At 38.4% G+C, this 18,095-nt stretch overlaps 1 protein-coding gene and 1 long non-coding RNA gene across 5 annotated transcripts in view; one reads left to right on the top strand and one right to left on the bottom strand.

Annotated features, from left to right (window-relative positions):
• The window catches only part of Cv-2 (crosveinless 2-secreting protein), a 45,779-nt gene extending 34,508 nt beyond the window's left edge, over positions 1 to 11,271 (top strand). The window contains exons 4-12 of one of the 4 annotated variants that reach the window (XR_013259175.1): positions 1,202 to 1,301; positions 1,986 to 2,162; positions 4,037 to 4,219; positions 5,160 to 5,416; positions 5,771 to 5,930; positions 6,017 to 6,204; positions 6,641 to 7,041; positions 7,470 to 8,606; positions 9,267 to 11,271. Coding sequence is in view for 1 of the 4 variants with exons in the window: in XM_077420761.1 (XP_077276887.1) it covers positions 1,202 to 1,301; positions 1,986 to 2,162; positions 4,037 to 4,219; positions 5,160 to 5,416; positions 5,771 to 5,930; positions 6,017 to 6,204; positions 6,641 to 7,041; positions 7,470 to 7,725 (1,722 nt within the window). In the remaining 3 variants the exon portion in view is untranslated. Of the gene's footprint in view, positions 1 to 1,201; positions 1,302 to 1,985; positions 2,163 to 4,036; positions 4,220 to 5,159; positions 5,417 to 5,770; positions 5,931 to 6,016; positions 6,205 to 6,640; positions 7,042 to 7,469 lie in introns of all 4 variants that reach the window. The other 3 variants (XR_013259174.1, XR_013259173.1, XM_077420761.1) reach the window with 3 other exon arrangements.
• Positions 1 to 14,404, bottom strand: part of LOC143905403 (uncharacterized) — a 147,519-nt gene extending 133,115 nt beyond the window's left edge. Inside the window, exons 1-2 of the long non-coding RNA XR_013259182.1 lie at positions 13,478 to 14,404; positions 13,059 to 13,113 (exon numbers count right to left, since the gene is read on the bottom strand). This is a non-coding gene — a long non-coding RNA (uncharacterized LOC143905403). The remainder of the gene's footprint in view (positions 1 to 13,058; positions 13,114 to 13,477) is intronic.
• Positions 14,405 to 18,095: the final 3,691 nt, after the last annotated feature.

Genomic DNA, 18,095 nt, shown 5'->3' with positions numbered 1-18,095 from the left:
ATTTATTCACATTTCCTATCGCAGCGCGCAGATGGTTTATTAATTTCTCAACTGTTTTATTGCTATGTTGTTTATAAAATTATTTAATTTCCTTTATTGCAGTAATATACTTATTTATTCGTACATTAAAAATATTCCTATATAACTATAATGTAATAAAATTAAACCTCATAATAATTATAACATTTAACGATACAAAAAGATACCGATACATATGCTGTGTTTGTAGTAATGTGTAATATTATAATGAAATACAATTGAAAGATTTAATAGTAAATTTATGTGTAAATTTTTAATTATTACACATGTAATTGTGAGATACTTTTTTATATACTGAGCTTTGTTTTTTTCCTAAGTCTTTATCTAGTCGTTTTGGTATATTGCTTGTTTTTATCTTTCCGCCCGTTTATTACGGAAATGATTAATTAATTTTCGAGCATGTTGTGTAAAAACGTCAGTTTTATGCGAGGAAGTCTAAAAAGCGGAGATCTTTCTTTCGCGGCATGCCTAATTAGGTCCGTCTCGCGCGTCTCGTATGTATGTGACCGTCCGAACCACGTTAAATTAGTTTACGTAATTCTGACAGAAGATAAATCCGTAAAGACTTAATTATAAAAGCCGATAACGAAAACCAGAGAAATAATTACTGGAACGCGATAACGTGGACGAGAAATCGGAACAAGACGAGCGATAAAAAAAAAATCAAGCCGGAATTTCGCAGTCGCCGCTGCGTGACTGCCGTGACTCAATCGCCCCGACCAAATTCCCGATTCATAATACGTTTTATTTCGAGTGTCCACATTCTTCTCTCGCGGCTCGTGCATCACGACTTTTCCTCGTGCCAAAATGTGACGAAATTATCTGTTCGACGAATCCGCGCGCGAGTATAATATTGCTAATTTCAGCAAGTCATCAACTTTGAATCTATTATCCCGCGGATAGATCCAACGGATTGTATCCCGAGAGTCTGTAATAAATCATATTTATAGCAAAAGAGATATTCCTTACCCTTGTACAGGATTATTAATAAATCAAGACTTTTCTCTCGCGCATAAATGTACAATCTATACAGATTATCTCAGAAGTTGACATTTTCTCTGACGTATAAAAAGCCGATAGAAAGTGTGCGATTCTTGAATCACCTCGTGTACTCTTCTGTCCATAAGCAAGAGAAATAAATTTTCGTCCCCTTCCTTTCCAGAATGGGTTCGTGGAGTGTTTGAAGCAACAGTGCCCGAACATCGAAGGTTGCTACGCGTTGCTGGATCCGCGCGACGACGAGTGCTGCCACAGATGCACAGGTAGAATGCTTGTCCGTCTAATTCGTCTAATTATCCTAATCATTCTAATTGGCTCGAGCTTGCCCGCGCCGCGACCGGAATGGAAAAAGAGAGAGAGAGAGAGAGAGAAAGAGAGAGAGGGAGAGTATGTCGGCGGCGGTAAGAAGGAAAGGCGAAAACTCGCGGAATGCTCGGCCGGCGGAGCATTGTTCCCGGGGCACAAAGGCACTTCTGTTTGCCGACACGATGATAAACCCGAGGAACTTTAGCGTCACAGCTCACAGCCTCTCGCGGCTGTCTCTGTTTACGAAATGTAACTGACAGATGCGCGGTCTTCGTTATCGTCTACTATTAATTATGCTAATAGTGACGTAAGTCCGCGCTCGCCGCGTAGCGCCTGCCGCAGACGAAATCCACCCGGAAAGTGTTTGAAGTACGCCGAGAAAATATAAAGATAAATCGCAAAACATAAGGAATCAAGTTTAGTCGCTAACAGTATTACTCTAAAAAGCAAAAGTGATCATTGTTTTTACATTGATCAGGAAACTAAGCATGTTATCTTAATAATTTTTCCGTGCGTCCGAATTTATTTCGAATATGCCATCTTCGAATTAACAATAGTCTTGTCTAACTTAATTTTAATTCGACAGCATATGTGTAAATGATTGTACTTAGAGGACCTCTGTTGACTTTTACATATCGTAGGATGCATACAGAACGGAATTTACCACGCATCGGACACGGAATGGACGGAGGAGAACGATCCCTGCCGAATATTCGTCTGTAAAGCGGGCGTCATCACCGAATCGAAACTACGGTGTTACACGCCCTGTTCCCATCCGAAAGCGCCTCCACCTGGCAAATGTTGTCCCATATGCGAAGGTGCGTAACTTTTTTTTTTCTTCTTCCCTTTTTGCGCGCTTTGATGTTGCTGCTGCTGCTGCTGCTGCTTCTAATTACCCATGCACGCCAATCTCACAAATATTTCTCACGATCCCCTGAATGCATCCCGCCGCGCAATTAAGACTGGAATGTTCCGCCGATATAACGAGGGGAGAACGATAATGATTGAAAATTACAGCGCCGCTTCTATCCGACGAAAAACGTACGGACGATAACAACGTGTATGTTTGTAACGTTCTCTTTCGCGTTTTTTTTCGGAATAACGTAACCACGTAAATTTAACACGATGTCTCAGTAAGATATTACATCCCAGACATGTATGTCTAAAAGACGTTTTTCTTTTTTGCTTCCTCATAGAAGCTGTTTTCGTAAAAAAATTTTTTTTTTGTTTTTCTGAATGTGTTCAGAATTTCAGAATGTTCTAAAATGTCGAAAAATTGCAATTTAAAAAAATGTCTGTATGTATGTATGTGTGTGTATGTGTGTGTGTATGTGCCAAATTTACCGAAATTTCTATAACTCCAGAACTAATCAACCAAATCTTAACGAATTATATATGAAATAAGGGTAGAAAAAACTGAAGAGTATAATAGAATTAATAAAAATTGTTAATAATCAAGGGGTTCTTTTTTAATAAAATTTTGAATTTGCAGAAATGTTTGTTTATGCTTTAATTTCCGCAAATTTGAAGATATCGATCTATTTCTAATTTTATTATATTTTTCAGTCTTTTTTCTACCCCTATTTCATATATAATTCGTTAAGATTTGGTTGATTAGTTCTGGAGTTATAGAAATTTCGGTAAATTTGCTCTAACTTCCGCAAATATTAAGATAATCGGGCTTCTTTATAATTTTTAAGTGTGCAAGTAGAACCCTTTGCTCACAAAGCTTCCTCTACGAGGAAGCCAAAAAAATAAATACTAATAATTATACATTAAATAAAATAAAAGCTTTCTCGTATACATTAAATTTATACATTAAATAAAAAGTAATGTGCAAGTTTGTAATTTGCACCCTTTTTTTAAACTTTACCAGGAGTCGTTGTAAAAACGTCTTCAAAACTTTCCGAATAAACGTCTGAAAGTTGGTTTTTATAAGACATTTTTTGGAATATACCCAGATATTTAGAATTTACATTATCGACTATAACGTTTACAGATTAAAATACATGATACGGCCAATTTGAATATAACATAGCCTATAAAAATATTTACTGCCAGTTAATCTGGTACTCAGGTATTTTGCATTATTTAGTGTCACAACAACCTTAGGTGAAGCTGTTCGGAAACGCGTTAACAAGAAGAAGAATACGAAACAGAAGCTGGAATTATCTGAGATACATCGGTATATTAATGATTTAACACTTACATAACTTTGCTAACGACAAAACTGCAATCTGCGTCGTAACAGACAGATTGTTATCAAAGTATATAAATATTAATTTATTTATATACCGATTCACATCAAGCAAACACTAGCTCCTCTGTCGTCTTTTTTTTTTGTTAACGCGTTTTCGCATTATTAATTTTTATTTTACAATATGTTTAAAAAAGTGGTCGTTTAAATTAATTAAAATAAAACGTTTATACTTCAAAGACGTCATAAAGACGTCATAAGACATCTTTCTGATGGTTTTATAAAATGTTTTATAAAAGTATAGTATAAGGCGTCTTTTAGACATTTTTAAGATGTCATAATATTCTCTGAGATCATATGAATAGTACAATTGTGATCTTTTTCTACGTTGCGTCTCTGTATTTCGCATAAATTAATATTTTTTGACGCGTCCGAATACAGAGAAAAATAAGCAAACAATAAGCGCGAAACGTTCGATCTTGCCGCGTTTTGCAGGATGCTTAGTAAATGGACAGAAGGTAACGGAGGACAGGTCGGTGACAACGACGGAGGATCCATGCGTAACTTGCAAGTGCAACAAGGGGCATCTCACCTGCGCGAAGCAAGCCTGTCCGACGCTCAATTGTCCTGCCTCGAGGATCGTCGATGAATCTGGAGAATGCTGCCCACACTGTCGAGGTGAAAGGAGTTACATAACTTTCATTATTCGAGATGAATATCGCGTCTCTGCTTCAAAAAGAAATTATCTGTTTCCAAAATAACGATCCTTGAATTGAGCATCAGTTGAAAAGAAGGAAATCTATTTCGTATTGTTATTCGCTTATATATTTTCGCTTTCTTACTTTTATTCTTACTTTTATTTTCATTTTAGATTCAGTAATAATACGTTATTGTTTTTTTTACGACGTATAAGTTTGCTAATTATAACATCGTATAAAGATATGAGATTGCTTTGTTGCGTAAGAATTTCGATGCCGAGCGATCAAATTAATAAGTATAGTGATCGGAGTTTTATATTTCAACATTTTTCAAAAGGAACATTTTCTAGGCAATTGCACGAACAATTAAAGTCACTTTGAATTTATAGGTCATTCCGATCTCTCTCACAATACCAGAGATATTGCGCGAACCGGTTTTATACGAATCTGATTATTTTCCAATGTCGCAATTGCGTAAAAACCAGCCGCACGTAATATTACGATTGTCATCTAGCCATCCAAGAATATACGCGCTGCAGTCATTTAGCTGTGCATATCTCACTACAACTTTCATATTCTGTATTAAAATATAATGCAAAGTATGAAAATTTGAAATATATTACCATAATTACATCGGATAGAAATGCGAGTGATAGCGTCAAAACTGGATAAATTAAAAAAATACTACATAAAATTAATATCAAATTTATATACAAATATCATTGTCTCTATAGATACTTATATGTATCTCACTGTAGATTGTACATAGATTCGATACAGTTTTATGCGTTAGAAAATAATTCGCGTAATTACCATACAACAAGAAAACGACTCAAAAAACGTTTTGCTTATAGCGCGATTATTTGTGGTAGCGCATATTCAAGTTAAAGGATTAAAAAGACACTGCTTTGGTCACACAGGCAGCGCAAGATTCTTCTCGCCTCCGAAAGGCGCGTGCATGCTCGGCACGCGTTTATACAACTCGGGCAGTGAGTTCTACGCGGATCCCTGCACGCACTGCAAATGCATCAATTCGGCGATCTCGTGCGTAAGGGACACTTGTCCGGTGCTGGAATGTCCCAAGGAGCATCAGGTGCAAGGCAGCCACTGTTGTCCAAATTGCTTGCTCGTCGAGGAGAGCAGAGCCTCTTGCTCTTACGGCGGAAGAACTTATGTGGCGAGTATCACGCTTTTATTCGTCGTCATGCAATCTTATTCATCGCGTGAGCAAACGTGATTGCGAAATGAGAAACTGAAAAAACTAAAGGAATTATATCAAATAGATAGCTGTGAAATTTTAACATACACAGCTCTAATTAGAAACTAAAGAATATTGTTTTAATAATAACATTTTGATCCAAATTAATTAATTAATTAATTGAGATTAAAATAATTAACATTCTTTTAAGTAAAAATTTAATTTTGTTGCTTGAATCTCCTCGAGATATTTTCATTTCGTATCTATTTACGTTGCCGTTGGGCGGCGTTTCGTCTTATCGGTGGTATAAACGACTTTTTTTGTCCTAGGCAGGATGGCGAAAATTGGAAGCTGGATTCCTGCAAGACATGCACCTGCAAACAGGGAAAAGTACGCTGCGCAATGCCTCAATGCCCGCCGATAATCTTTCCCTGCCCACCAAATTCCAAGTTCGAGCATCCGGAGGGTCAATGCTGTCCGCGATGTGTCGAGCGTGAGTTTTGTGGTGCTACCACACCTTACAAAACTGGTACATATGCGCACACACATTTAAGACATTAAAATTATCAATTTCTCTAGGTGACGGAGTTTGCACGGTTTTCGGAGACCCGCATTATCGTACGTTCGACGGTAAATTCTATAGCTTCAAGGGACCGTGCAGGTACCAGCTGGTTACCGATTGTTTCTCTCACACATTCAGCATACGCGTGACCAATGACGCCAGAAGAACGAAGTTCTCAGCGTGGACCAAAACTATTGCCATAAAGGTGCGTTAAATTACACGATGGTTTTAATACAAATTGTAGTACAAGACGAATTTAAACATTCGCTTCCTTGAACCGAGCATCATAAAACTGGTTTTTAAAGAAAGCTATAAAAGTTACATAAAGTATCATTACCGCATTCGAATTTTATCGAATATCGAATAACATCACATCATTCATACAATAATGTCACCTATTCGAATAATAGCATATCATTTAAAACTGGTTTTAACGTTTTTCAAAAAATAATTCATAATTTTCCATTGTATGCAAATGAGACTATAGATTCCGACTAAATAAACTGGCATTGCGAGACAAAGTCTACTCTGAAGCGAAGCTCCTCTTGCTCTATTCAAAAAGAATTGTATTCAATCGGACGAAAAATAGAAAAAACGAAGAAACTTTCGTTCTATTTACATCTCGCGCGATCATGTTGCAGATCGGCGATCTGAAAGTGAATCTTGGCCAGAAAATGAGAGTGAAGGTGAACGGGAAGAAGGTGGATGTTCCTTATCGCATCCCTAACCAGCTGGACATCAACCGTACGGATGAGAGTGTGCTCGTCAATACGCGGATCGGAATCAAAGTCCTTTGGGACGGTATCAGCTTTCTCGAAGTGTCCGTGCCTTCGTCGTACAGAGGTCAACTATGTGGTCTTTGCGGTAACTTTAATTCCCAAATCAAAGATGACTTTACTGTACGACAAGGACGAGTGGTGCAGGATCCGCAGCAGTTTGGCCAATCCTGGGCCGTGGGTGCTAACAAGAAGATGTGCATCCGAACCCCGAGAATCGGAAATACTACCAGGCAGAGACGTTGCCGAGAAAGAAAAGATCAGCGGTATTCTATATAATACTTATTCATTTTCTTACTGATATATCTTTCTACAGAATATCAGAAATAAAAAGAACATTTTCATTATAAAATAATTTTATATAGCTACAAGCAATAGCTGTAAAATAAAATATTTCTTTAATGTCCTTAATATTCTTTAATATTCTTAATATTTACATTTATAAAAAATACAGCTTTAATATTGCCAGTTGCTATTAATACAGATATAAAACTATCAAACTAGCATTCTTAATTTAAATCCACATAATTACATTATTATTGCTGGCAACTATTTTTTCTCTTTCATTATTTCATCTATTGTTTTAATAATATCCAACAACAGTTTCTAAAATTTATTCTATGCCTATTTCGAAATAAACGCTTTACACTTTCTATCACAATGCCATCAACAATTTACTTTTCTGTGATTGCAGATTATGTAATCGACTGAAATCACAGATCTTCTATCCCTGCCATAAAAAGGTGAATCCGGCGATGTACTACAAAGCCTGCCTTCAAGATATGTGTGAGTGCCCGACCCAGCACTGTTATTGCGAGTCCTTTATGGCGTACGCGCACCAATGCAAGCGACTCGACATCCCGCTGCCGCATTGGCGGAAAGCCACGAGGTGTCGAACCGTTTGGGACCAGCCAATAAGTCCGACGAATTTCGCTCGCCGCTTACATTAATCGCGCACTTTGTCCACCGCCGCGTCCGGCCTCTAAAAAACCTCTATCCCGAGGGACGTGCAGCGAGAACGGCCGCATCGAACTCGGTGTACATTCTGCATGCATTTAGAGAAATCACTCTATATATGTGATCCCATTCCTTTTTTCCCGTTCTCCTTTCTAAGATAACGTTTTAATATACGCGAATAATGAAGAAGAGACGCGATGTTGGAACTGACATCTAAAATGAATTTGCGCGTTCTGTACATAGAGCTATATGGGACTCGGAAACACACGCGCGAGACAGTCAAAGAAGAATGAAATTCTATCCGGAATTCGGTATTGGTTTTTGAAACTCAATTTTTCGTTGAGCGAGATAAAGCTTCCGATTAAATACTCACAATCAATAATAACACAAAGAACGTAGTACTCTTCCTAATACCCTATGACATATACCGCGAGAGATTAATACAAAATAAGTATTCATAAATGCTTATTTATTCGTGGAGCAACGTAATGCACGCGGCACTTATAAGTCTGCCGTCTATAATGAGAAACGGCAATAGACCGTTAATGCGGTAGAAAATGTTTCGCTGCTTGCGCTGCAAATGTAATACGAACGGCTATACGTATGTCGGACTGACACGCCGTGTCGGAATAATCGTGGTGTTGCATTACGACAAACGACGTATGTACTGTTAACAATGATGAAGCATAAAATAGTTGAAATTTTCTCTCGGCTTTGCAAGCCACCAGCTTTACGTCTCCTCTTCAACATTCTTCGCGATGTTATCTTTCTATTCCCAAGAGCTCCTTCTGTCTGCGGGAGCGCGCAGACCGGACGCGGCGGAGTGCTCGGCGAGAATCTACTAGTCACCACTTCGTATCAATATGCATTAACGGTAAGTTCCTGTGCCCCCGTGTTAATAACGTCGAGTAGTGCCTAGGGACGCACTCGAGCCGGAGTAGTACTTTCACATGGTTATGACGAGAAAAAAAATTTTAAATTTTGTATTAATAATAACAATCGTGTATAAATAATTATATGCTAATTATAACTACACAAAAATATATACACGAAATATTACGCAAAAAAAAAAGATTCTTTTACCATCGAATAAAAATCTGATTTGCAAGTTACGTTAATTTCAGGATCGCACGCTTTTAGAAAAGAGGAAAAAGCTCAATATCTGCTTTGATTATATTTTTTTATTTCTAATTTACTTTCGTAATATAACTCGTACCAGAAAATACCTATATTCTTCAAAATACAAAATTATATTTTTTCCATTATTGTGGTACCTTTAAATTATAAATATATTTAGAATTTACAAGTATTTTCTTTATGAATCTTTTTTATAGATACAGGGTACAACGTAGAAATATAAGATCACTCTTACGTAGAATCAAAAAACGTGTTTAATTCAGTTTTAAGTTTCCTAAATTAGCATAACTTTGAAATTTAAGTCATCGACTGGTTACATTGACCTACAACCACTACTTTTAAGAAGTCATTCACATATGATTATTATTTTATTCTTATAGCGAATTTTTTCAGTCAGACTCTGACTCGAGTGTCTCTAGTAGCAACTGTTCGTCGACGCGGAGCGGCGGTGATTTCGCGCTCATTCGTATGGAAATCTCACGTGGGTCACATCAGCACAAGTACGCAGCCATGACGCCCGGAAACATGGATCTCACGTGTGTGTATGTGTGCGTCACCGATTTCACGCGAAATCTCGTAGATCCGAGAGGAAGCATCGCGAGTCGAGTTAGAGTCGTGCAAAATGCAAATGTCGGAAAATGGATGATCTTGTGTCGCACAGAGCGAGAAGCACAAAAAGCAAAAACTTATATCCAGCGCTAAATTAAAACTTGGCGCAATTTAATCCTGAACCTTTACGTCGTAGATGTAGATTCGCGTACGTTATTGTGAATCGAGAACATGTTTAGCTTTAGGATCGTCCCTTCTGTGTGGGACGTTGAATTATTATCGAACAAAATTGAGGTGACACACCGTGTTTGACAAAATGTAGTATCATTGATTGTATTGTAACCGCATAATTATCATCGACATTTTTTAATAATTGTAAATTCTGCCTTATCAATTTTATATGTATACTTCACTGAGAGACTTATGTACGATCAGCCAAATGAAGGGAACAGGAATAGAACTCTATTGGGCAGCAAACACATACTGACAAAACGAAATCGGTATGTTTGAATTCGTGAGGACGACTTTGCAATTAGCAGCAGATGGCGATGTCTTGTAATGTTTCGGAACACCGTGCAGTATTTCGGCCGATGAGCAGGCTCGCGGCATAGCATGTACATCCCAGTTTAACGCAATCGATTATTTGTATATGTATGTACACATATAAATATGTATGGATTCGCGGATCCTTGGATCCACAGATCTGTGTCTCTGTAGTCTGTACCGAACCCTGTATTCACGTATCTATTCTCGTATCTTTTCGCGGATCTCCGCGTCAGTTGCAGTACAACGATTCGTCGAATCTATTTGAATCATAGATCTGTGATTTCTCAAACTCTCGCTTTCCAAGATATTCGAACTCGATTAAATTCGGAGATCCGTAAATCGTAAATCTAAACGGTTTTTTAAACGCGTTGCTCCTTTAGTTCACGAGCTTACAACTCCACGAATCTTTTGATCCTTAAAATCCGCGATCGCGCGATCGCTCTCTTGGGATCTAGAAATTCCCGGGGTATCCTCAGATCTATAAATTCCCACGAATCTAAATACATACATAGATACTAATATATTCGCTCGGAATATAATAAATTCAGATCCACGAATCGCGTTTGCGTCGTACGAGTCGTGGTTCCGCAAATATGTTGTTCTATTTCTAGATCCGTGGTGCTATAAATTTCTGATCTTAACGTAGATCCCTCGATTTACACAGATCCTTGGATTCACAGGCCCCCCGCCGTTTATCACTCTTACATTTTCGTCATGTAGAATTAGGAGGAATTATTTTCCCGTTTCGTCTCCGACGACGAGTACACCTTTTTTTATATTATGTATACAACACATATCTAAGTAGCGTGTAACGTAAACGTTTATATATACTTTAGCTTTAACGATGCGTTTACAAATTGTACATAGAAAGACACGATTATTAACGTTAAGCGAACACTAAGCATGGTTTCTAATAGTGTGCCACGATTTTTAACGCTCTTCACCTATTATTCTTTTTTTACTCCGTTTTTTTTGTTCGATTTTCTCTCTTTTTCTTTCTACCTACTTCCTCCCTGTATCTCTATTTTTAGCAAATTGTTATGAAATTCCGCAAAAGAATGTAGAAGCTATTTTATAAGTTATTTTTGTGGAAGGTGACAAGGAAACGAGATTTTTTTAACTCAGTAAAACTGTACATAGCTAAAATACACTATAATTAATTATCACCGACGACGAGTTTTGACGAGGAATCAAACGAATTCTGTATACCGGGTAGTCCAAAGCGTTAGCCAATTTTTGTCGACTTTAGCGTAGAGTTATAGTGTAGAACAGAGAGTTACGAGCGTAATAAATCAATTATATTCGTAGACACCGTGTCTCTGTGTAAAATTTCGCCCCCCCTCTCTCTTTCTTCTATACTCTTTCTTCTATTCTCTAAGGTAATAAGTGTGAAAAATTTTAGGAGATAATTCTTTGTCAAAAATTAAAGGAAGTTTTTTCATATAAACATATACCTACTCAAAGGGAAAAAGTAAAAATTTGGAGGTGTGTACTCCTCAGGAAAAGATATAGGAATATATATTTACATGAAAGATCCTCTCTTAATTTTTGACAAAGAATCATCTCCCAAAGTTTTTCGCACTTATTTGGAATCACTCTGTATATGTATATAGAAAATCAATAAAATTATGATGAAATTAAAGATGACAAAAATATCAACTAATATTTGACATCGATTATTTATCGACGCATCGACGTTGAGTTGACGTCGATTCGCCCAATCATTTTTGGCTGGTACATTTTTAAAATATCATAAATGTTTTCTATAAGTACCAAGAAAGCTTTATAAGGGCCACATCAAAACCACTTCTCCTTCTTATTCGGAAAAGATTAAAAGTAATTTTAAGCACGCTTTGATTAACATATTGATTGCTGCTATAATATATAATTATTTTAATTAATTTTATTCCCGACGCCGTTTCTGCATCGGCATTATATTTTAATATGCTACTTAATTGTATTTATTATTTATCAAAACCAAAACACAAGAAAAATTTTATTTTTTTTGTTCCAAAAAAACGAATTAACAAATAACTCAAATTTATGTATCAGCAACTACGAATTAACTCGTATTCGGCAGTCACCGTGTTAACTTAATCGGCGATTTACTCAACAGGCAGAAATTGCTCGCGATAAAACACTGGATTATGGGCGCGATCCACTAGACGCTTTAAATGCTTCAGAGCATTATTTTGTCCTTGTTTAACATTTAATAAATAAGGACGAAATGTTTCCAAGAGCGTTTGGAGCGCCAAGCGAATCGCACTCTATATGTATAAAAAATTGTTCTAAACCTTCATGTGTAAAAAAAAAATCCACGTAATTTTATCCATGTTAATAAAGTGGCATTATTCGACAAGTTAAAATGGCCGATTAATCGGAGCTTCATCGAAGATTCCTCTCCGTAACGGTAATTGTAAGTATTCAATCCATTCAAAATAAAAACACCGATATATAATTGACCGGATAAATCACCGAAGTGATAGCCAGTCGCTAGCCTCATCCGAATCGTTTATACTCCGAAAAAATCTTGCGGAAAATTCACAAAAGATCTCTAGAAACAGGAAACGTTACTATGAATGCCGAAAACAGGCAACCGAGCATCGTCGCGATCGCGAACGTATAGCATCGTCCAATCCTGGAGAATCACGAGTCGAAATCAGTGATGACAGACCGTGCCTAGTCAGCCTACCTCCACTTTTATTTACATAAATTATAAAAATATCTTTTAGGCTCTAGAGTCTATATCTATTTCCGAGCCTATTCATTTCAAGGCAATAGATTATATAATATATTTTAGTTCATTTGTAATATACTTATTTTTATATTCTTTAATGTTTTAACTTTTTTCTGCAATAACTGTAGGAATAAATAATATATTCAGATATTTCATCACATTTTTTTAAGTAATATAGTACTGCTACATTATCATTTTAAAGAAAAATTTTGATATATAATACCTAATAATTGTTAGAAAAAGACTGTTCGCAACTGTTTTATAATATCTCATTTCTCATACATACATTTTCTTTACGTTTGTAATATAATTTTTACAAGTCCATTGCCTCGACATTGAAATAAAAAAATAACTTACCGACCGATGCGCAACAGCGGAGAGTGAGCGGAGTTATAGATAACACTGCGTTGATCTGTAACATAGAAATATTTTCATACTAAAGCAGCGCCCAAGATAATCGACACTTGTATATAGTTAATAATTATCGCACCCGTTAAATTTTTAAAACGTTATTTTAACAGATATTTGATTTTAAAGTATTATTAATGCAAGAAACGATCGCTACTGCATATTTTTGCATTAATTCGTTCGCATAATTGATCCGCGAATAATCGTGCAAGTAACATTACAACCGTGCGAATAAGAGAGACGCAACGTAATATCTCTCCTCGCAATGTCGGAGATCGAACTCTGAAATTGCGCCAGAGTTAAACCTCGAAAGTGGCGGAATTCGCCACGGGACAGCAAAAAATAATAAACAAATAAGAATTACTCACCCATGGTCGCTCCGCCGTCACCCGATGCCTCCCAGGCCTCCTCCTCCTCCTCTTTTCGGTCCTTCTCCGATGTCTCATCTCCGCCGGCGTACTCACTCACGACAGTTCACGACTCACGACGCGGCGACGTTCACGCGCGAAAATCGACGATATCGTCACTTTCGACACACTTTGTACGGCACTCCCGGTATTAACCTCGCGACGCGGCGCGTACTTAATTACACGGCGACGGAGATATACGATCCGCTCGACGCTCGTTAGCCCGCGATGTCTCGCAGATAGACGTTAACGTTAAATACACTTGCTGCTTGTCACTCTTGTCAGGCGACTTTAGTTAACTGCGATTAAATAATCGATTTATGACTATTTATGAGCCATGTGTCCATCACCCACGATCGCCACATATATGAAAACACGATTACATACGAAGTTAAACGTACGACGTACGACGTTTAACAGAGATTGATCTGTGATCGCATAATTAAACACGTCGCGGCGTCACTCGATTTAGGGCCTGCTTGTATTGTATCCTTTATTCGTACCCGTGTTCCGAAAACGACGGCAGCTTTACCCCTGGTTTTCATGCACGCGTTGCCACGCACCAAACGCACGCGTTTGAAAAAAGTACGCATTTGATCGGTGTAACCTCTATGGAGACGGCAAGTTTGACGCGCGTTACGTCGCGCGGAGATGCGTGCATGGCTTTATTCTGAAGCCGCGCGACACGACGCGAGACGCGAATCAAGTTGACGGTTGAAAAAAGTAAGACAAATTATCCAAAAGAATGGGACATATACCTCGGCATCCGTATAAATTTCGCGAAACACATGTGTATTAAATGAACATTCGATATATGACAGTTTTTCGTAATCTGAACTGTCGAAGTCCGATACGTGTACTACTCCGCGAGACGGGAGCGGGGGCCGCGGGCCGCGGGCGAGTGACTCGGTACTCGGCACAGTGCGCGATGCGCGGTCGGTTTGCGGGCGCCGCCGCCGCGCCGCGGTTAACATGAGTGATGAGTAGTGGGGTTAGAGTGTGGGTAAGGGTAGGCTGACTGCGCTGACTACGCACCGAGTACGGCGAGTACGCACACCGACCGCGCATCGCGCACTGTGCCGAGTACCGAGTCACTCGCCCGCGGCCCGCGGCCCCCGCTCCCGTCTCGCGGAGTAGTACACGTATCGGACTTCGACAGTTCAGATTACGAAAAACTGTCATATATCGAATGTTCATTTAATACACATGTGTTTCGCGAAATTTATACGGATGCCGAGGTATATGTCCCATTCTTTTGGATAATTTGTCTTACTTTTTTCAACCGTCAACTTGATTCGCGTCTCGCGTCGTGTCGCGCGGCTTCAGAATAAAGCCATGCACGCATCTCCGCGCGACGTAACGCGCGTCAAACTTGCCGTCTCCATAGAGGTTACACCGATCAAATGCGTACTTTTTTCAAACGCGTGCGTTTGGTGCGTGGCAACGCGTGCATGAAAACCAGGGGTAAAGCTGCCGTCGTTTTCGGAACACGGGTACGAATAAAGGATACAATACAAGCAGGCCCTAAATCGAGTGACGCCGCGACGTGTTTAATTATGCGATCACAGATCAATCTCTGTTAAACGTCGTACGTCGTACGTTTAACTTCGTATGTAATCGTGTTTTCATATATGTGGCGATCGTGGGTGATGGACACATGGCTCATAAATAGTCATAAATCGATTATTTAATCGCAGTTAACTAAAGTCGCCTGACAAGAGTGACAAGCAGCAAGTGTATATCGTCCTCGCTCCAGCGAGTAAAGTTGGCCGCGCGATTTACAAAATTCTCTCCGCCATGTTAACGTTAACGTCTATCTGCGAGACATCGCGGGCTAACGAGCGTCGAGCGGATCGTATATCTCCGTCGCCGTGTAATTAAGTACGCGCCGCGTCGCGAGGTTAATACCGGGAGTGCCGTACAAAGTGTGTCGAAAGTGACGATATCGTCGATTTTCGCGCGTGAACGTCGCCGCGTCGTGAGTCGTGAACTGTCGTGAGTGAGTACGCCGGCGGAGATGAGACATCGGAGAAGGACCGAAAAGAGGAGGAGGAGGAGGCCTGGGAGGCATCGGGTGACGGCGGAGCGACCATGGGTGAGTAATTCTTATTTGTTTATTATTTTTTGCTGTCCCGTGGCGAATTCCGCCACTTTCGAGGTTTAACTCTGGCGCAATTTCAGAGTTCGATCTCCGACATTGCGAGGAGAGATATTACGTTGCGTCTCTCTTAAGGCTATTCTACAATTGCGTAAGCGTGGTCGTAAGTGGTTGTAAGAGTGTTGTACGGCGTGGTTGTAGAGCGGTACTGCGGTTGTAAAGCGTGTTGTGGAAGATGGTTGAACTTCATCTTTCACGACTACGCCAGATGTGAACGTAAGAGCCAACCAATCAGAGTGCTGTTACGTGTCATCACGCCGCGCGCTGCTATAATTGTTTTTGTCGAAACAGTAAATACACGTGATCCGAACCGAAGACCGCTATAAAGATCTCAAGAGTCAAGTTATAACATTCTTTCTCGGCATCCGAAAGTATTCTTTTTTTCTATTGTAGTGTTTTTGGTACGTGTTCATCATGGAATACGAGGAAAGTGCTCAGTACGAGGAAGATGAAACTTTTTTAAACTTATTATCGTGTAGAGAATTGATTGGGCTGGTGAGAAGCAACGAGTTATTATGGAAAAAACGATGCATTTCACACAAAGATCAACAAATGAAAAGTTTGTGCTGGACGAGTATCGGAAGTGCCTTGACCTCTGTACTTTCCACTGCACTCTGATTGGTTGCTGTATAATCAAGTTTACAACGTATCGTTACTTTATTGTAGACTGAACCGTTGTACAACATTCACGACTACTACTACTCCTACTCCTACAACCTTACGCTTACGCAATTGTAGAATAGCCTTTATTCGCACGGTTGTAATGTTACTTGCACGATTATTCGCGGATCAATTATGCGAACGAATTAATGCGAAAATATGCAGTCGCGATCGTTTCTTGCATTAATAATACTTTAAAATCAAATATCTGTTAAAATAACGTTTTAAAAATTTAACGGATGCGATAATTATTAACTATATACAAGTGTCGATTATCTTGGGCGCTGCTTTAGTATGAAAATATTCTATGTTACAGATCAACGCAGTGTTATCTAATAACTCCGCTCACTCTCCGCTGTTGCGCATCGGTCGGTAAGTTATTTTTTTATTTCAATGTCGAGGCAATGGACCTTGTAAAAATTATATTACAAACGTAAAGAAAATGTATGTATGAGAAATGAGATATTATAAAACAGTTGCGAACAGTCTTTTTCTAACAATTATTAGGTATTATATATCAAAATTTTTCTTTAAAATGATAATGTAGCAGTATACTATATTACTTAAAATGTGATGAAATATCTGAATATATTATTTATTCCTACAGTTATTGCAGAAAAAAATTAAAACATTAAAGATTAAGAATATAAAAATATATTACAAATAAACTAATAGATTATAATCTATTGCCTTGAAATGGATAGGCTCGGAAATAGATAGACTCTAGAGCCTAAAAAATATTTTTATAATTTATGTAAATAAAATGGGGATAGGCTGCTAGACGTGATCACGGTGTGCTCAGTGTGCCAAGTCAGCTTACCTCCGCTCCATCCTCATCACTTATGTTGCCGAGAATACCGAGAAGCCGTTGCCCCATTCTTGCATCACTGGTCGAAATATTACTCGCGCGACACAATTTAGTGTTAATCATCGAAAAATTCATTCAAAATCGACCCGGAGATCCGCGAACATTCATTCAATGCTGCGATTTCGAGCCCCCCCCAGCCTCCAGCGTTTTTTCTATTCCGTTTATGCACAAAGAAACACTTTTACGATCGAGGCTCGAGGAGCCTGCTAATTAGAATCCGACCGAAAATTCAGTTTCGGTTTCGGTCAAAATTGAAAGAAAGTTTCGGCGACGTAGCTACAACTGTTTATCTTCCACATATTTTCCAAAGACTTATTTAAAAAATATTTTAATTTTTTGTTTAGAAATTTTGTTATCATTAAAATAATATAATTGTGATACTACAATTCTATTACACAACCTGTAGTACACTACATAGTGTTACACTACAGATTGTGATAATAAAATTGTAATAATAGAATTGTGATAATATGTGTATTGTGTATTTTTATTATTTTAATAATTATGTAAAAGCTCTATAATTAAAAATTCAAACTGAATACGGGTAATAAAAGCCAAGCGTAACGTTTTACCGCTCGTGGTTTATTATTTTAATAATTAAATTATAATGTTTATAAAAAAAAGTGTATCGTGCATTGCATGTGTGCGCGCGTATACATATACATATTGCGTTTCTAGGATTCTCATGAAAGTTTCGGTTTTCGGTTTCGGTTTTGACCGAAATTGATACATAACTGAATATTCGTTTTCGGTTTCAGTCGAAATTAAAAAAGATTGTTTCGATCGGATTCTACTGCTGATGCTTTCTCGACATGAATTTGAAGGAGGAGTGTAGTGCGTTTAAAAGCACAACAGATATGCACGACACTTTAACAGTTGGGGAGGGCAGTAGC

This window comes from Temnothorax americanus, unplaced genomic scaffold, assembly GCF_048541705.1.
Source record: "Temnothorax americanus isolate GAGA-0224 unplaced genomic scaffold, ASM4854170v1 Scaffold60, whole genome shotgun sequence".
NCBI lineage: Eukaryota > Metazoa > Arthropoda > Insecta > Hymenoptera > Formicidae > Temnothorax > Temnothorax americanus.
This window is presented reverse-complemented; position numbering and strand designations above follow the sequence as displayed.